Source organism: Gordionus sp. m RMFG-2023, chromosome 1 (genome assembly GCF_954871325.1).
Source record: "Gordionus sp. m RMFG-2023 chromosome 1, tfGorSpeb1-WG-v2, whole genome shotgun sequence".
Classification (NCBI taxonomy): Eukaryota; Metazoa; Nematomorpha; class Gordioida; order Chordodea; family Parachordodidae; genus Gordionus; species Gordionus sp. m RMFG-2023.
The window spans coordinates 65,459,219-65,480,331 of NC_088775.1; the positions used below are offsets into that span (position 1 = coordinate 65,459,219).

The 21,113-nt window shown below is 28.0% G+C and overlaps 2 protein-coding genes across 2 annotated transcripts; one reads left to right on the forward strand and one right to left on the reverse strand.

The window, feature by feature from the left end:
- Positions 1-2,826: 2,826 nt before the first annotated feature.
- LOC135931533 (cytoplasmic 60S subunit biogenesis factor ZNF622-like) lies at positions 2,827-16,134 on the forward strand. Its single transcript, XM_065468723.1, has 7 exons — positions 2,827-3,039; positions 3,081-3,273; positions 3,313-3,555; positions 3,597-3,759; positions 11,033-11,184; positions 11,269-11,457; positions 15,867-16,134. The coding sequence occupies exons 1-7, from the start codon at positions 2,872-2,874 to the stop codon at positions 15,989-15,991; spliced, it is 1,233 nt and encodes a 410-aa protein (XP_065324795.1). The 5' UTR covers positions 2,827-2,871; the 3' UTR covers positions 15,992-16,134.
- On the reverse strand, positions 16,075-20,196 carry LOC135928646 (large ribosomal subunit protein uL18m-like). The gene is made up of 4 exons (XM_065465105.1): positions 19,973-20,196; positions 19,771-19,884; positions 16,447-16,564; positions 16,075-16,327 (listed from the first exon to the last, which is right to left on the reverse strand). The coding sequence occupies exons 1-4, from the start codon at positions 20,194-20,196 to the stop codon at positions 16,214-16,216; spliced, it is 570 nt and encodes a 189-aa protein (XP_065321177.1). The 3' UTR covers positions 16,075-16,213.
- Between the last annotated feature and the right edge of the window lie 917 nt (positions 20,197-21,113).

Genomic DNA, 21,113 nt, shown 5'->3' on the forward strand with positions numbered 1-21,113 from the left:
CATATAGTTAATCTAGAACAAGTATTAAGAAGATTTGATAAGGCTGGACTGACAACTACGACCGATAAAATTAAAATTGGAGAAAAGTCAGTTACTTATTTAGGTCATGTTATTGATGAATTCGGAATTCACCCGACCGAAGATAAAATTAATGCTATAAAAAATTGTAAAACACCATCTAATGTTAAAGAATTACGTTCGTTTTTGGGAATGGTAAATTATCATGAATCGTTTATTTAAAATTTACATTCTATTTGTGCGCCTTTACACCGACTAACGAGTAAAAATGTGAGTTGGTTTTGGTCAGCTAATGAAGATGAAATATTTAATGTAGTTAAAAAAATATTATCAAAAGAAGATACAATAATTCCTTATTCAGCCGATATTCCTCTCGTGATTTTTTGTGACGCTTCCGAAGATGGTCTAGGAGCTGTTATTACACACCGATTTCTTACTGGCCAGGAGAAACCGATTGCTTACGCATCGAGGACACTTTCAGCAACTGAAAAGAATTACGTCACTATTGATCGGGAGGCTCTGACGATCATGTTAGCTATCGAGAAGTTTCATCAGTACATTTATGGAAGACATTTTATTTTGGTTACTGATCATAAACTTTTAAAATATATCTTAGGTGATAAAAGAGACCTTAATAAGATAACAAATAACCGTTTAATACGGTGGGCCACGAAGCTTTTAAATTACGACTATGAGATAATTCATAGGCCGGGTAATCAAAACAAATGCGCCGACGCTCTGTCCCGTTTGGGGGTAGAGAGAGAAAAAATGAATGAAGTTAAAAAAAAAATTGAAAATGAAATTAGAGAAGTAAGGATCAATTTAATTGAAGATTTATCGTTCACTCGAAGTAAAGTTATTAGTGAAACGATCAATCATATAAATCTAAAAGAGATTGTAAAATTAATAAAAAATCATTGGCATATGGATAATATGAATAATTATTCGGAAAGTTTAAAAAAAATTATCTTAATTAAAGATAATATTTCTTTCGAAGAAGGGCTTTTATTTTATAATGATAGAATCATCATTCCTGATAACCTAAAAAGAGAGATTTTGAATGTTATCCATCGAAAACATCCGGGGATAGTGGGGATGAAATCCTTATGCCTATACTATGTCTTCTAGACAAATCTTGACCGAGATGTAGAAGAATTAGTAAAAAACTGCAAAAGTTGTCAGAAAGGAAGACCGGGAGCCAGAGATGTACCATTATATAATTGGAATATTCCTACCCGACCTTGGGAAAGAATACACATTGATTTGACAGGTCCCGTGTCTGGAAAGTACTGGTTAATTTGCGTAGACGCTTTCACCAAATGGGTTAAAGTTGCAATTTTAACACATATTAATTCGACGAGTGTAATAAATACTCTGCGTAATTATTTTGCTAGATTTGGTTTATCTCGTTACATTGTCTCAGATAGCGGTACTCAGTTTACTGGATCTAAATTCAAAACGTTTCTTTTTAAAAATAATATAAAACATTTTAGATCGGCCCCTTATAGCCCCAAGTCGAATGATTTGGCTGAGCGCTATATACGTACGATAAAGACGCGTTTCTATGCTGGAAGGAGAAGTGGGACTCCGGACCAGTTAAATTTAGCGAATGTTTTAATTACACACCGAAATACTCCAAAAGCAACTACCGGTAAATCCCCTGCCGAAATAATGTTTGGAAGGTCGCTCAGGACGACCTTAGATCAGTGGAAATTATCTACGAGAGAAAGGACTGAAAACGCGCTATGGAAACAAAAAAATTATAATGATAGGAACGTTGAGCCCCGTGAATTTAAAGAGAAACAAAAAGTTTGGGTAAAAAACGAAAGGACTGCGGGATGGCATGAAGGAACAGTGGTTCAACGGAAAAGTGCGATATTGTATGATGTTGAGTCTGAGGGTATTGTAAAAAACAGCATGCCGACCAACTGAGGGAAGCTCATGTACAAGCTAAAGAAACACCCATGACAATGACTGAGGATTTGGACATTGCAGAACATAATGGAAATACAACTCTAGAAAAAAGAGTTTCGAAACCCCCATTACGTTATTATGATGAATTCAATTTATCGTGGGGAGAACTGTAATGTATTTAAATAAATTGTTTTCTTATATTCGCTTAAAGATACAATTTATAAAAATAAAAAAACATATATATATAGCTGATAATATTATATTAAATCACTTTACAATAAATTAAGCAAATCCTTTCAATTTGATACTATAATATAAATACACAAGCATTAATTCAGTAATTAAGGATATAATTTAAGATTAAATATTAATCAAATTTATACACTTTGGATGGGTTTGCAAGTTTCTAAATGTTTTATGGTGATGCTAAATTCAGTAACAATAAGTGTAGCTCTTCCTCCACATTTTCTTCTGCGGGTGTAATAGATTGCTCTCTTTCCAGATTTATGAAACACATAATCATATCCTCCATAAAATATACAATCTTTATTTTGTTTAGTTTTCTTTAAAATTATTTATATGTAAATTAAATAATATATACTTTAACTTCTAAATTTATAAGCTTTGATATTTGTTGTGATTTCTCTCTAACTTCTTGAATCTTCATAGTTACTTCAATTAACTAACAATATCTTTGGGAATCTCTTAAAATAACTAGCAATATCTTTGGGAATCAATTAAATTAACTAACAATATCTTTGGGAATCCATTAAATTAACTAACAATATCTTTGTGAATCTATTAAATTAACTATCTTTGGGAATTTATTAAATTAACTAACTTTATTTGGATTTAGCAATACGACAAAACACCTATTTTAAAATAAAATACGAACTAGAGGGACGATACCACATTATTATTGTGGAGATTTTTATAATTATGTCATATAATAATTTGTCATGTCTTACTTGCCGGATAATTTTTAAAGAGGCTGATGACCAAAGACTCCATTATAAATTAGAATGGCACCGATATAATCTTAAAAGAAAAATGATAGATCTGCCACCAGTTGATTTGGAAACATTTTGTAACAAACTTATAAAACAGGTATATATTATAAGTACTTCTTTATACAATATAATATATAGGAAGATATAAATCCACATCAGTTCTATTGTAAACTCTGCAATAAATTATTTTATTCTGAAAATTCCTATGATGCACATATGAAATCTAAAAAACACATGAATGCCTCAAATTCCTTGACTAAAAAGGATATAGAGTGTAACAAGGAAATAGTTGACATAAATAAAAATACAATTGATAGCTTACAAATTGAAGGTATAATCGAAATTTGTGTAATTTTAATTTAAAATATAGCGAATCTGGATTCAAATAATGAATCTTCCTGGGAAACCCTCTCATCAAATTCTGATGCTACTAATGATGACAATAAAAGTGCACCTATTGTAAACAAGAATTTGACATGTTTATTCTGTGAAAAAAATTCATCCATTATATCAAATATTGATGAAGATTTAATGCATATGAATGAAAATCACTCATTTTTTATTCCCTATTTTGATAAAGTTGTTGACATGAAAGGGTATTTACAATATTTGGGTAATTACTGATTCATATATAAATATATTTATAATATTTAGATTATAAAATAAAAGTTTGTAACACCTGTATTTGGTGCCACAAAAAGTTTGCAAGCACCTTAAATTGTCAAAGGCACATTAATGATAAAGGTCATTCTAAAGTTAAGTTTGATCCAGAAGATGCAATATCAATTGAATATTTACAATTCTACACTAAAAAAAAGTTTATTAATATCTTATAAAGGGTTCACATCCCTATTTATCTTATATAACTATTCTTGATTATCTCCAAAACATTAAACTCACAATGTGTATATGTATCACCTCATCTGAACTGTACTTTTGTTAATCTGCAATTTTAATGCTCCTTTAATGTATAAAATTAAAAATAACAAAATGTTCATGACCATATAACAGAGCATCGAGTATAATTTAATATTTTGAGGAAAAGGCTTTCATACACTATATTTAAATTGAATAACAAAGGATTATGAATATAATGGAGTTTTCCCATATAGTTTCCCCAAATTTTTTAAATTACATTAATCCTTATTTACAACTTTCATCATTAAATGTTTTATCTAGCAGTATTATATCTTTCTGTTATTTTTTTATTGTCTAAACCTAAAAAAATTAATTCAAACTTTATTGAAAAGCATGTGATAAGCTTTATTTAATGCAAGATAAAAAATGTGGCCAAAACTATTTGAAAAATTTTCATAACATTAAGTATTCCTTAAAGTTTTGGATACAACCTTATAAAAAAATTTTATATTAGAAGCATCTTTAGCTTATTTTAGTTCTTTTCATTCTTTTTTATTTGTGTTATTTTCAATAAAATCTTTTCACAACTTAAAAAAAAATTGGATAAACTGAGCAGACCAGACCATTAGAAAATTTTGATTTTCTAATCAGGTGGATCTTGATATAAAAAGATCAAACTTTGGAAACTATTTTTTGTAGAGCTTATAAATACAAACCCTGTTCAGGACTCTTACTTGGCAGAAGAATACATTGCTGGAAATTTTAAAAATCTTAAATAAAACTAAATTCTTATATGAAACCAGTAATTTTTTACTTATAATAATATACTGTGCTGATATTAAATATAGGATCTTGGCATCAATATTTAGAGTTTTCCAAAAATATCAGAATAATATTTCGACTAAAATCTTGATTTAGTCCTTTTTAAAAATTGGCCAAAGGGAGCTGTTTAACAATACTACATTCACCCATACACATTGCAAATATTTTAAATGAGAATATTAAAATTTGGAGAATAAAAAAGACAAAATACTCTTTATCAAAATGAAAGTTATTGTTTATATTGATATTTTTATGATAATGATAAAGATAGATGGTAAATAAATATCGGATCAGTGAAAAATTTGTGGTTTGGCACAGTCCTAAATAATATTCTTTGAGAATCCTATAACTTTTAAATTTCGAATCAATTATGTTATTGCAAGATTTCAAATCAATTAAGTATAGGAAAGAAAGATAATCCTACAATTGCATTAGAAATTGGAGGTTTTGATTTATATCCACTACAATGTTGTGCAGATTTAATTTAAACATTTCTATATTTTTAAATTAGTTTGTAACTAAAATTATTTAACTTGTAAAAATCAATAAGAATATATTAATATGTTATTTTAACAATTTTTTGCAAGTCAATGTTTTCAAAAAAATTGAAAAATATGGAAATGTTTAAAATTAAATCTTCACAACACTATAATTGAAAATATTCAAGGCATATAGTAATTTAACAATTCACCAGTCTTACAAGGACCTGATTACCTAAGATCATGGAGTCTGCTAATTTCTAAGGCCAGATGGTTTAACTCCAGTAAATCCTTAGGACTTCACATGTTTCATTTTTAAAAAATGTTAAATCGAATTTGGTTTATATTTTCAAGTTAGAATTCTAAATGAATTAATTATGTTTTTATCGTTATCTTTTCAATTGGATACAAAGCGAAATTTAGGTTTTTAAAAAAAATAGACACAGTAAAATCAGAGCCATTACATCAGAACTCAAGGATTTTTTTTTTTAAGACAAAAAATATAAATTATTATTTTAAAATATAATTATGCGTGTTTTTTTGGTAGGACTATATCGATCCATAAATTTTTCACCTATCCGATATTATTAAAAATCGATTGATATTTAAATTAATTTTATTTATATCTAGATTCAATGTGAGATATCCGTTTTTATAAATAGGCTAAACTAAGCCGTTTATAGGCTTATTGTGACTCCTTAGATATTTTAAAATTATTCTTTTTTTTGTTGCATATAACAAAAAAAATTGAATTTTTATTTACTCTATCTATTAAAATAATTCGATTTTTAAACTTTAAAAATAAATTCAATTTTGGTTCCTTTTACAAATTTATTATTGTTGCATGCTATGATGCAAATTGAGGTTGATTTCTAAGCCAATAACCAAGGGTTTACAGATACCCCATAATCTATGCATAATCTTAAACTATTATCAGGTTTTTTATGGGAACCAACAGTGTAGCCCATACGCTATGAATTATAGGTCTTGTTATACCTTCTTTCAGCCATTAGTTCCTTGTCTAAGAAAGGAAAATTACCAGCCTAAATTTTGTGGCATAAGAAGATTACTCTTTTCTTGGATAAAGAGATAGACAAGCAACTAGACAAATTGTTAAAAGAAGGTATAATAAGACCTATAATTCATAGCAATGAGCCACACCGTTGGTCCCCATAAAAAAAACTGATATTAGTTTATTATGCATAGATTACAGGGTATCTGTTAACCCTTGGATAATGACATTGAAACACCCTCAAATTTTGTATTAGTGTATTTAGTCAATTGTCGAATTAAATAGAAGTTCAAATTAAATATTAAATTACAAAATTTATTACAAATAAAATATAATTAACACAAAAAATTACAAAAATAAACATTATTTCGCGTATAAATTTCTCGGTATTTATACATTAATTTAGATATCTAATTTAAATAATTATTTCTATAATTTAACATCTTACCGCAATTATTTAAATTTTATATAATAATAAAATGTTATTTATTTTCATCATATTCTAACTAAACTGTTCGTTTTAACATATTTAACTAAGTTATAAAAAACATTTCATCTCAGAAATTATTTGAATAAAATACTACCCAAAATAATTTGCATCGAATTTAATTATTTACTTAAAATAAAAACATAAATTTTCATTAATTGGAATCACGCTCAATTTGCATCGCATGCAAGACCCCTTTTCTTAGACACCTCCTCTTAGGACTGTATTCGTCCCTGGTTGTATAATCAATCGAGGTACTGGTCATTAATGTGGCCATCAATTTCTCGGGACAGAACCGCATTAGGTGATCTCCTCCACAGGTCCAGCATTGTCGTGGTTGGTTATCATTTCTCCGTATAATCTTGTGGCTTCTTCTCTGGCTAAATTTAACCAGTTTCTATCGATCCACCCATCGCTCTAATTTCTATTTGTACTATGTAGTTGCCCATATATGATGCCATCTAAAAAATAATTAATATATAATGATATCCCTCCTCTACATTTACCCCTCTCTGACTTATATGCATCGTTTTTTTTCAACCAATAATACCCAATTCATTTTTCAATAAAAACACATTTCATTTTTTCATTCCCTTTAACTTTTAGCACTTATTACTCTATTAATTTATTTAGTTGAATTAATTTCAATTCTTTGCCTTATCTGTTTTACAATCATATACCTTTTACTCCAATTTCTACCTACTTTTTCCTTACTACACTTTTCCCCCATTTAATTGGACCATCAAACAACAAAACCACACCTAACTTCCTATTGGAAATTTCTCAACATTTATTTGTTCTTTCAGCTTTAAGATTAATAGAGTAATAAGTGTTAAAGGTTAAAGGGAATAAAAAGATGAAAAATGAAATGGTTTTTATTGAAAAACGAAAGCTATGCATATAAGTCAAGGCGGAATAAACGTAGGGAATGGATAGCATTATATACAAATATTAAATATATTTATAAAGAGCATTATATATGCGAGTGGGCGACTACTTAGTAGGAATAGAAATAAGAGCGATAGACGGATCAATAGTATCTAAAAATTGGTTAAATTTAGCCAGGGAAGAAGTCACAAGTTTATACGGGGAAATGATAAATGATGTAAGTAATAGTACAATGGAACCTACAAAAAATGACGGAATTGCCTGAGTGGTACCCTATGGTCAACCACGACGATGCTGAGTCTTTGGGGAGATCACTTGGTTCTGTCCCGAGTAATTAACACAAATTACTAAATACTAATGACTGTTCAAGATGAAGTACCTCGATTGATTATACAAAAAGGGACGAATACAATCCCCTAAAAGGAGGTGTCTAAGAGAGGCGTTGCATCGATGATGCAAATTGAGGGTGATTTCAACTTGAAAATTTATGTTTTTATTTTATGTAAATAATTAAATTCGATGCAAATTATCTTGGGTACTATTTTATTCTGATAATGTCTGAGACGAAATGTTTTTTAATAACTTAATTAAATATGTTAAAACGAAAATTTTACGAAGTACATAATGAAAATAAAGATAATTCATTATTATATAAAATTTGAATAATTACGGCAAGTAATAAATGATGCTAAATTATAAAAATAAATATTAAATTATAAATCCAAATTAATATATAAATACCTAGAAATTTATACGTGAAACAATGTATATTTTTGTAATTTGATATTTAATTTGACAACTTTGTTGACTTAATACAATTATTATTATGAAATTATTAGTGATGTTAAGGTAACTAGTTACAAGTAGCTAGTTACCTGTAACTAGTTACATTTTGGCTAAAAAATAACTGTAACCAGTTATATTTTTAAAATTGTAACTAGTAACTGTAACTAGTTAAAAATTTTGAAATGTAACTGCCAAAAGTAACTAGTTACTTTTAAAGATATATTCAAATAATTAATTTTATTTTTAATATGTTGTGATAAATTAATTTTAAATTAAATTTATTAATTTAAAATTTTGTGAAAATGTCTGATTATTTCCAACAATAATACAAATATATGTATGGCAGATGTGCAGGGATTAAAATATTGTCAATCTCTAAAGGATACTATATTAGCTAGTATTGAAAAAAGGTAACTAAAATCAAATAATTATTTATAAATTAATAATATCATGTTATAGGTTTAATAATCTTTATGATAATGACAACATCATTGCTGCAATTCTTCATCCTTTATTTAAAACTGACTGGCCTTGGATTAAGCAAGAAAGTAATAAAGCAAAAAAGGAGGAAATTTTAAATTTAATAAATACCTAAATCCTAAAAGTGAATCCCAGACGAATGAATCATGCTCAAAACCAACATCACTTGATGTAGTTGAATTTTTTGACCTAAAGCGCCAAAATATTCTGGATAATGAACTTATAGAAAACTTTATCAAATCTAATAACAACACTTTATCTTTATATAACGATTTTCCAAAGTTAAAATTACTCTTTATTAAATATAATGTTGTTCTAACATCAAGTGCTCCCGTAGAGCGCTTATTCAGTCTAGGTAAGCTCATCTTTGGAGATAAACGAGCACGTCTCCTAGATAATAACTTTGAAATTAATTTGTTGTTAAAAGCAAATAAACATTTATTAGATTCTAATTTTTATGAAAAATAAATGTTTTTTTTTTCAATGCAAATATATATTTTTATATTCGATGTAAATATTCAATTTTGCGATATTTTTTTATATAAATAAATTGTATATTATTTTAAATAACTGATTATACTTTGTTTATCCTTATTTTTTTTATATTAAATAAATGCATTTAATAAATAAATAATGCGCATCTGAAGGATGTATAAAGTAAGTAACTAGTTACTTTTGAAAATAACTGTAACTAATAACTAGTTACTTTTGTAAAAATGTAACTAGTAACTGTAACTAGTTATGTTTTTGCCAATATAACTAGTAACTGTAACTAGTTATGTTTCAAAAGTAACTTTTAACATCACTAGAAATTATGTATAAAATAAACGATATTAATTGTAAAAACAATCATAATATAACAAAAATATAAAATGATTGTATTTAATCGGTTATCTCATCCGATATTTTTTAAAGCGCTAAATATCGGTTCAGATCTAAATTCATTTTCGGCACAGCGCAATTTTTTGGGAACCTGCAGTCCTAATTTCGCTCTTATGGAATGGCCGTTTTTATATTATGCTTTTTAAATGAAGTGTTTCTTTTGGTAAACGAAACTTGGTATAAAGGTTAGATAGATTGTATATTTTTTACAAATTCAAATTTTAATGCCCTAGCTCAAATATATCCCGAGTGGCCTTCAAAATTCGATGATAACATTTTCCTCTTTTAACGAATGTCAAAATACTAAAATATTTTTGGTCTAAAGTAACAAATTATATATCATTTTGTAGCCCTTAAAATTCTCCTTAAAATGCCAAAATTATTTGAAAAATATCTTCACTGTCGTATTTCCGGTAAAACAAAAAAAATTATTTTGAACTCATGAAATGTGTATATTACAAATATACTTAAATATTTAAGTAAAAATATTATTTGAGAAAATAAGAATTTTAATTTTATTTAGTTTTTTAATAATTTAGGAATAAGAAAATCAATTAAAGAGACACTATCGATAAAAATAATTATAATATATTTTCTTTTTATTGGGGATAGAAAAAGCGTTTTTTAATAAATTTCTAGTGCAAATAATAATTTTATAAAAATATGAATGTTCATTATAATTATCTTTAAAAATAACGTCCTCTATAATTGATTTATTTATTCCTAAAATTATAAAAATAAAATTTCAATTCCTATTTTCTCCATTAATATTTAAATACATTGGTAATAACATATTTGACGAGTTCATTTCAAACACCCCTTATAATTCATTTTTTTATTTCTAAAATTATAAACTAAATAAAATTTAAATTTTTGTTTTCTCCATTAATATTTTTACTATTTTTACTTAAATATTTAATTGTAATAAACACATATTTAGTGAATTAGGCTCTTTTCAAAATAATATTATTTTTATTTTACGAAATACAACGACACTGAAGGTATTTTTAAGATAAATTTTGCATTTTCTTAAGGAGAATTTTATGGGCTATAAAATAGTATAAAATTTGTTACTTTAGACCAAAAATATTTTGAGTATTTTAAGATTCGTTAAAAGAGTAAAAGGCTCTCGTCAAACTTCGAAGGCTCATAAATCGGGATATATCTGAGATATGGTATTAAAATTTTTATGGTATAATATACATCTATTTAACCTTTATTCTAAGTTTCATCCATTTTAAAGATGGTAGTCAGAAAATCACGTTATGTTGGTCGATTTGTCATGGAATTTCCCTTTACCATGTATTTCTTGAAAAATATATCGAAAAACAAATTTTATAATGTTAGGAGACCTTTAAATTTAATTATTAAATTATGACTTAAAATAAATTTTAAGCACTAAAAACATAGTTCAAGATGGTGATAAGCTCAAGAGATTGATAGATAATGTGTTTGGTATATCCTATAATATCTTGAAAAATATATCCGATTCAAAAGATGAAAGCTACATAACTCAGGAAGATATCTTTCAATTAGCTTTACCAAATGGTATAAATATTTATTCAACACTAAAGATTATTACAAATATTTCAAATGGAGTTACTGGATATATAAATATTTTTAAAATTTTAGGACTACTCCTTGGTCACAGATCCTTAAATGTTTACTATAAGCAAAGAATTGTTAATAACTCTAGGGCGTTGGATATAAGGCGAAAACAAAAATCCATAATTAACACTGCTAAATTATTTAGTTCTTCTAACCTGAATCAATGGAATTTAAACATTAACACTGCCAACGCTAAACAAACTAAACTATCGAGTACGTAATGATAAAATTTATTAAAATTGAGAGGGTGGGGTAGCTAGTTATGAATATACTATATCGTCATTTGAATAGGGGGGGGGGGGTCATTTTGTATTCTCTTTGCTAATTTTGATTTGATAGAGGGAAGGCAGTATCGTCATTGGCTAGGGTGGGTACCCTTATTTTTTTCTTTCGCTTTTTACCTTTTCTGGTGGTAAGCTCATTCAATATCTCTCCACTTTATGTTATTCATACTATCTCTTTTATCTAATTTATACTTCTTCATATTGGCTCTAACTTTATCGCCCCATTGATGTTTTGGCCTTCCTCTTTTACGTTTACCCATCACTTCCTAACCCTCTACCTTATTTCCTGTGTAGTTCATAGGGTTTCTCATTGTATGCCCATACCACCTAAGTGTGTTTACCATTATCTTAGTCTTAATGGGCATTACCTTTAAACTGCCTAGTATTCTTGTAATTCTCACCTTATCCTTTCTTGTTACCATAGCAATCATCCTCAGAATTCTCATCTCCATAGTTTGTAGACTTCTCTCGTCTCATTCTTTGGTTGGCCACAGTGGCGTAGCTAGGAATTTTCCTTAGAGGGGGTCCATACATATAAAAACCTCCTTCGGTCCTTTTACCCGGCCTTCGGTCGGGTTTATCCTAAAAATCATAACCATATCTTCGATAATATATAATAAATATATTTTTTAAATGCATCAATAATATGTTATTATAATTTAGTAGATTATTCTCAAAGACTTTATAATAATACTATCCAGAATAAATTCAATAGTAATATAATATCCTTCCACAGACATCAAAACTAGAAAAATATAAATATTAATGGTATTTATTTGATATAAAGTCACTAAGTCTTTTGAACGTATAATCTAAAAAAAAAATTTCTCTGGAAGGGGTCCAAACCTGAAAACCACCCACGTAGCTACGCCACTGGTTGGCCATGTTTCCGAACTATATAAAATAGTTAATTGTACTATGGAACTGTAAATTTTTCCCTTCAATTTGTGTGGGATTCTTTTGTCAAAGAGCACTCCAGATAAAGATCTCCACACCATCCTTGATTAATTTATCTCTTTCTCTATTCCTATCACCATATACGCCGTCTTTTCTCTATATACTTTTAGTCCGTGCTTTTCTAGGATATTTTTCATCCTTGGATTCGGCAAGTATCACAATATCATCTGCAAATATCATATTCCACGGGACTGTTCCTGGTATAGACTGTGCTAATACATCTATTACTGTTATTAAGAGAAGTGGGCTGAGAGCCGACCCTTAATGAACTCCTTCGGCTATTGTGAAGCCTGTTGAAGTACCAGTTGTGCTACGGATCATTGTTGTATGGCCCATATACATATCCTATATTATTCTTATATATTTTTCGGGAATTTTTTTATGCTGTAGCGCCCATCAGATAAGTTTTCTTGGGATTCTATCGAAGGCCTTTTCTAGATCGAGAAAGACCATGTGTAGCTTTTTGTTCTTTTCCCTGTATTTTCACTCAATGGATAGCATCAGTTGTTGATCTTCCAGGCATAAAGCCACACTGAGTCTCCTATTTCGATTATGTCTCTTAACCTTTTTTCTATTATTTTTTCGTAGAGTTTAAGACAGTGTGACATTAGTTTTATGCCCCTGTAGTTTTGACGTGGATCCCCATTATTTTTGAAGAAAGGAACTAGATAGCTCTGCCTCCATTTTTGAGGAATTCTTCATTTCCCAGTATTTTATTATACAGATTTGTGAGGAGATGTATTCCATCATCTCCTAGTGCTTTAAGGCTTTCTATTGGAATATTATCTGGACCCCTAGCTTTGTCATTTTTCATATTTATGAGGAATGTGATTATTTCTTGCTGTTATTGGTTGTACAAGGTTTTGACATGGAGAGTGTTCATTAGATGTAGTATGTGGGGATTAAAGTTGAGAAGCTCCTGAAATGAAAATATTCTTTCCATCTAATCATTATTTCTTTTTCTTTTATTATCAATTTCCCATCTTTATTCCTGACTAGCTTTGTTGTTTTTCATATTTATGAGGAATGTGATTATTTCTTGCTGTTATTGGTTGTAAAAGGTTTTGACATGGAGAGTGTTCATTAGATGTAGTATGTGGGGATTAAAGTTGAGAAGCTCCTGAAATGAAAATATTCTTTCCATCTATTCATTATTTCTTTTTCTTTTATTATCAATTTCCCATCTTTATTCCTGATTACTTTCGGAGCTCCGTTTATATCTCTAGAATTCTTTTCTTGCTGTTTGGCTAATCTGTATATTTTATTTTGCCCTTCTTTGGTATGTAGATCTTCGTACATGTCATCGTATGCCATAGCTTTGGCCCTAGCCACTACTTTTGTAGCTATTCTCTTGGATTTTTTGTAATTTGTCTTGTCATCTAGGTTTTTGGATTTGTACCATATTTTATGTAGGGCTTTTTTCTCCTGTATAGTTGTACCTCTTCATTCCACCACCATAGTTCTTTGTATGATTTGTTGCCTCCCCTCAGTGGCGTAGCTAGGAATTTTCCTTAGAGGGGGTCCATACATATAAAAGCTGGGGGCTTCGCCCCCAGACCCCCTTTGACGGGCCTTCGGCCATTTTGCCCGGCCTTCGGCCGGTTTTATCTTACAAATCATAACCTTATCTTCGATAATATATAATATATATATTTTTTAAATGCATCAATAATATGTTATTATAATTTAGTAGATTATTCTCAATGACTTTATAATAATACTATCCAGAATAATTTCAATAGTAATATAATTGATATAAAATCACTTTTAAGTCTTTTGAACGTATAATCTAAAAAAAATTGCTCTGGGAGGGGTCCAAACCCGAAAACCACCCCCGTAGCTACGCCACTGCCTCCCCTTGTCAAGCCTAGTGTCGATTTGGCAGTGTCTATTAATTTGGATGAAAGTTCTGCACATTTTTTCACTGACTTGTGAGGAATCTATTGTTTCAATGTTTGCATTGATTACAAAAGCATATGTCATTGATTTTAATCTACCCCATTTAATGCATGGTTCAAGTTTTATCTTGTTTTGAGTGGATTTATTTGTGATGTGCTTCTCCGGGGATGACTTTCTTTTAATCTTCTGTGAGAGATAATGTAATCTATCTGGGTTTTCCTTGCACCCTTTTCATATGTTATTAAATGACTGTTCTTTTTCTTATAGTAGGTATTGGTTAAGGCAAGGTCGAAGGCTTGCACAAATTTCAGTACATGCTCTCCTTCATCATTTATTTTTCCATATCCAAAACCACCATGAGGCCTTTTGTAGCTGTTTCTTGCTTTTCCCACATGCGCATTTAAATCACCACCTATTATGACTAGGTCATCCTTAGGGATTTCCATTACAGCTTCACCAAGGATAGCTCTAAAGTCATCTTTTTCTTCTTCCTTGCAACCCGTTTGAGGAGCATATACTGAAAGGATGTGTAGCATTGATTGACCAATGCAGAGTTTTATCTTGATTAGTCTATCAGAGATCCTGTTGACTTCTACTACTGAGGAGGTTAGATCTTTACTGAGGATGATGCCGACACCGTTCCTATTGCTAACAATTCCATTATAGTACAATTTATACCCATATCCAATCATTAAAGTCTTCTGACCTTTCCATTTCGTCTCTTGTGTGCACGCTATATCAACTTTTCTCTTGTTTAACATTGATGCCAATTCTCTCGTCTCACCTTTAAGTGTCCCAATATTCAAGCTTGTTAACCTTGTCTTCTTTGCTTTGACCTTTATTTTACTTTTCGCAAGATGGAGATCTACACCCTGTGCGTCGCTTGGAGGGAACGCCCTAGCTTTCATATTCATATTTTCATTTGTGTCCTTCATTTTTGTTTATTGGATAAGTCTCCTTAGCACCTGGCTGTCCAAGCCTGTCGGTGACCGGGGTGTCATCTCTAAGCTCCGAAAGACATCTTACCATATGTCTTTACACATCAATCATCGAAGAAAAATCGGAAAATTTTTATGTTCCTTACTAGGATCGAACCTGGAACCTTCTGTTTTCAAGCCTACATCATAACCCACTAGGCCACCCCGGCGATGGGTACCCTTATTATATTAAATAATTATTTGAAACTGAAATAAAAAATTCAGTTTTTTGCTATCTTTGTATAAAATAAAATTCTCAAAATATTTATACATAATTAATATATGGTTGAATATAAATTTTTTTAAATGCGATATGGGGGTTGGATATTGACCCCCACCTAACTTCTCGAGTTAATGTTAATTTTTTAAACAGCATTGTAACTTGATTTGGTGTTCTCTTTACGTCCTGACTATTAATATTGCAGAGGTCATTAATAATTTAATTTATATTTTACAGGGTGTTACTTTTTTTAAAACCAATTTCCATGTTATTTAATAAATACAGAATGGGATATCAGAAGGGACAAAAGAAATTTTTTGATTCCTTACAAAAATTACCATAAAAAGGCCTTGAGTATAATGCTTAGAGCTAACAGCCAAAGACATTTCCGGCAACAAGTCGACTTTTGAAAACTAGACCTATATATTAACAAATCAAATATAATCTTTTCTACATTACATAAACTTTTTTTCACATTATTGTATAATATAAAATCAAACTTTTTGATAGACAAAACTTGTGGTTTTATTTAGTATAATAAATCAGTTGATGGTTAGTAAAAAATTACAAATTAACAGTTTTCATGGATAAGGAGGGATAGTAAATAATGTTAAATTTATATGTAAAAAATATTATATTTTATTGGTCTTTTTTGGCTTTCTCAGTCCACATTTTTCAGGAACAATATGCTCTGGCTCCTTTAAACACAATCCTTCATCTTCTAATGTTTGGCAGAAAATTTTTAACTAAAAATAAAATTTAACATGTTATAATATATGGTTAAAAAATAACTCAACCTAATTATCTATTTAATTATACCTTAATTTTTATATTAACTATTAAAGACAAATATATAAATTAAAACCTTTTCAGATTGAAAATCAGAAGCGAACACTTTTGAGTCTACAAAATTGATTCCAGCTTTTAAACATCTATCTGCTAACATTCTTGCTATGTTTATAGTAGCACAAACATCTGTGTAGCTGAAATATAAATGAATTTTGTTTAATTATATTAACTTGATTTAATTTATGGGTCTTATGTCAAATTGTACATCTCTCATCCCACCAATTTCAACATGATTCTTACCTCTTTCAGATATTAAATTATTAATTAAAATCCAAATCAATTTGATATTTATAGCTAAAACAAATCAGTGATTTGTTTAGAAGAAAAAACAAAAATGATTTTTTTAATATCAATTAAAATAATGACCTCCAATTTTTTTCTATTGTAATGATTGATTTTTTCTTAAATGAAACGCAACATCGACAAAAATATGATGAGTCAAGATTTTAAATGTCCGAGTATTATTTTGCACAAATTGCCCAGTCCGAAAAAATATTACTTTGCGCAATTGTATACAATCTTAAATTTTTTACCTCCTGGCCATGTAGATTTAGTGGCATAGTTAGGAATTTTCCTTAGAGGGGTCCACATCTATGCATGGAGTCCCAGACTCCCGTTTACAGGCTTTAATATTCGGTTTATTTAATCATATTTCTTTCTATTTTTTTAGTGTTGTTAAAAGGCCCGATTTGGATGTATTTTAAAAAACGGCCCGATAAAGATTATAACAAAAATAACATTATGTAAGCCTAAAGATTTTGCACATAGCTGGCAGAAATGTTGGGACATATTGCCAAATCTCGATGCTTTCATAATATTAATTTAGCTAAAATCTTAGTCGGCCCGTTTTGAAAAATCGACCCAAATCGGGCTCTTTAACAACACTATATTTTTTCCTATATATTAAATTCTTAACAATATCAGGTCAATTTTAATTAAAATAACACAAAATTCGATATCTAATAATTTTTATTAGATCATAAAATTATTAAACTTTTTATCTATTTTATAAAATAAATATAATGGTAATTATCGAAAAAAGATGGTTTCCCTTGTTGCTAGGGAAATAGGTTGAATTCTCCACTAAAGCATATATAGGTAGTTTTATACATTCCTCTATTTATTTTTAAAGGCTCCAGAAATAGATAATACTTAAATCATTTATTTATTTTATTTAAAGTTGATAAATGAATGTGATTGGTTGATTCTAAATAAATAACTCAATGTGATTTTATGATTCTAAAATAACTCAATATTAATATAAATGAGATCATTCATTTTTAATATATAAAATATTGCTTATGATATATTATATTAATTATTAATTACACATATAAATCAGAGTTTGAAAAAAATCTTCAAATTTCTAAAAGAAGAAAGATTTTTGATCCAATATTATCTGGAAATTCTTAAAATTTTTTTATTTATAAGATATTATTTTTTCAATGCATTCAAAATTAAAAATAATTTTAAATTTAAATTTGTGTAAAAATAAGTGCCCATTTTTATGTTTACATATTTTATTTAATCCTACATGATGCTTTATCTATTTCTTTTATGACTTCAGCTGGAATAGGATTGAAATCTATTCTTCCCGGCCCAATTTATTTAAATTAAGAAAATTTTAATTTATTTTTTGATTGTAAAAAATATTCTACTAATAAGAGATATGTTTTTAGAATAGTTTGAATATAAAATTTTAAAATATGTTTATTTAAAAATATAATGTCTTAATAATCATCATATATGTATGGGCTGCCTGCTTACAAATTGCCCCAGGACATCATATTGGTTATACTCAATTGATTTTTAAATTTTAATCTAAATACAATTAATATTTTTATTAAAAATATTATATTAATGATTTTTGAATAACTTAAGATTCAAATAAAATTAAAACAAAATTGGCTATCGAGATTTTTTATTAAATAGTTTAATATAAAGGTAATAAACATTTTTAAATAATACACCCAAAAAAAATTTTTCCTAATAATGTTAATTTTTTTTCAATATTTTCCAATGTAAAATTTTAAGGGCTATAAAATGATATATAATTTGTAACTCTATCTTAAGTATATTTTATAAAAACAAGATTTAATGAAATCACACATTGCACAATTTTTGACTTTGAAGGCGTAAATCTTTGGATCTGGTTGACCTAGCATCTAAAATTTTGAATTTACTAAAATATATAAAATAGATAACTATCATGCCAAGTTTCGTTCATTTTAAAAAAAGTCATCCGAAAATCTCATATTTTGGTCGATATGACATGGAATGACCCTATTTAGTTTTGGCACAATGTTAAGTACGCCAAAATGGCAAAGGTCTAATGATAAATTATTTGAAAAAATTTCAACTCCCATTGTCTCCATTCCCTATCTATGCTAAGAATAAGCTAATACTAATATTAAGATGCCAGATTATTATAATTAACTCATCATTAAATATTTTATTAATTGTAAATATTTTCTTATTATATATGTATGTTAAGTTCTTCACAAATAGATAATAAAAACTATATTTTATAAACTATTTAATTTTAAAGTATTTTGTATTTAAGATAGCAAAAGATACAAGTATCTGTATCTAAGATTCATTTTTTTATAAAGAATCTTTTTCTCAAGAACTTCCCCAACTCTGGTAAGAAGATCACATTTGGACAAGGTTAAGAAAAGGTTAGAGATAAGATGTAGAGTTAATATATATACTCTATATTTAAAAAATGGATGACTGTTTATTACGTTAGGACAAGGTTGTCCTCTGGGAATCATGTAAATTATATGAAACATTTGGAAATGATAGACAATAAAAAAATGAAGGTTATTGTGCTTTTGAAATATTAAATTTTCAAATGGCATAAGATGATTATGTAAATTCACTTTTGTTTTTCTTCCTAATTATAAATCACTGCTTTTATTATAAATATCATATTCAATTTGATTTAGTTTTTATTGCCTAAATAGATAAAAATGGCAGATTTGCACCTTTAGCCATTATTCTAGGACATTAAACCTAACAAGCTAAATAAAAATAATACATATCTTAATACAAATTTAAGGAGGTTGGTAAATCCTATTCTTGCTCTTTTGACATGGGATGATTCTTATGAAACTTATATATTCTTTTTAGAATAAACTATATCTAATTATATTTTATTGAAATACCCTCAAATAATTTTTTTAAATATTGATTATGTAAGAAAAAAGATTCAAAAAGCAAGGAAAAAAAATGTTTTCCACAAATTTATGAAGTTTACCTTAACTTATATAATCAAATAATTTAAAATATAATAAGTTCTTAAAAAATATGAAATATTCTCATTAAGAATATTACATACCTATATAGTAATTTGGCAATCCCCCACTCTTTTGTAGAAGCAGAAACAATAATATTTCCCTTATTATGTTCAACCCATGCTGATGTATGTTTATTAGTTGCTTCAAAAAAGAGCCTTAAAAATTTAAATGATTAATATATAAAACATTATAAGATATTGCAGTCTTTATTAAAATACATAAGTTATATTTATATAATATTACCTATTCCAATAATCAACTGAATAGTTTTCTAATCCATAACCTGTTGGTTTCCTTTCATATCTTAATTGTTCCAAATTTCTGGGGTTCTGATTTATGTAGGCATTATTTATATAATCATTTTCGCTTAATTGGGTATAATTTGATTCATTCTTAACTAGATTAGATACTGATATGTTACTATAATTAATAAATAAAATTTTCAAATTATTTTTTATTTTTAACATTTATTCGAATATTATGAATAGGGTTTCCTCGTCAATCATTATCAAATATCTTAAAATAATTATACGTCAATATAGTTTTTCGAAATTGATAAAATTTCTGATAAATAAATATAAAAATCAAAAAATTGATTAATTATTAATGAACAGATGTTTTTCTCTAATTTTGATATTCTTTTTGAGTAAATGTAGCCATCTATCATTTCCATTTATTGAATTTAACATTATAATTCCACTTATTTAATTTTGTATATTTCATATTCACACTAACATATTAACTAAGTGATGACTTTAACTTATTACAAAATTGCCTTTATAGTTTAATATTTAACTTTTTATTATATGAGTATGCATTTTTTTTTTGTATATGATAGTGTATAATAATGTTGAACGGCTCGATTTGAGTCTATTTTAAAAATGGCTATCTCGATATTCCAGAAAAATATAATGCAAGCCTAAAGATTTTAGTCATAGATGGCACAACGGTTTTGAAATTTATTAGCGAAATCTCAAAGCTTAGGGAATATTTTATTTAGCCTTGCTACCAAATCTATTAATTTGATAATTTATCTTTTCATATATCAACTTCAACAATATAATTTTTTTAAATATAATATGTATTGATTTTTATCCAAATTAGAAGCGGGCGCGGACCGTAAAAATTTTCGTAACAAGATGGATTATGGAGTGAACATGAATAATCCTAAATTCCAAGCCATTCGAGCTTTTCCAAAAAATTATCGGGTGCCAATATAAATTTTTAGTGAATCAAGCAAAATTTTATTTTATATGAATTTTTTAAATAATCATAAATACAAATACTTAATATTATTTTACTCCTACGCATATTTTACCCATCAAATTTGGTGCCCGTCCGCTTCTCCTCAGGAGTATAATAATGTGGTTTATTTGGTTGATAT

Excerpts from the sequence above, each read along its gene's own strand:
- LOC135928646 (XM_065465105.1), bottom strand. The coding sequence starts at position 20,196 with ATGTTAAAAATAAAAAATAATTTGAAAATTTTATTTATTAATTATAGT. Across the intron at positions 19,885-19,972 it reads TCAGTTGATTATTGGAATAG|GCTCTTTTTTGAAGCAACTA; the intron begins GTAATATTATAT and ends TAAATTTTTAAG. Across the intron at positions 16,565-19,770 it reads ATTGCCAAATTACTATATAG|CTACACAGATGTTTGTGCTA; the intron begins GTATGTAATATT and ends TTTATATTTCAG.
- LOC135931533 (XM_065468723.1), top strand. The coding sequence starts at position 2,872 with ATGTCATATAATAATTTGTCATGTCTTACTTGCCGGATAATTTTTAAA. Across the intron at positions 3,040-3,080 it reads GTAACAAACTTATAAAACAG|GAAGATATAAATCCACATCA; the intron begins GTATATATTATA and ends TATAATATATAG. Across the intron at positions 3,556-3,596 it reads AGGGTATTTACAATATTTGG|ATTATAAAATAAAAGTTTGT; the intron begins GTAATTACTGAT and ends TATAATATTTAG.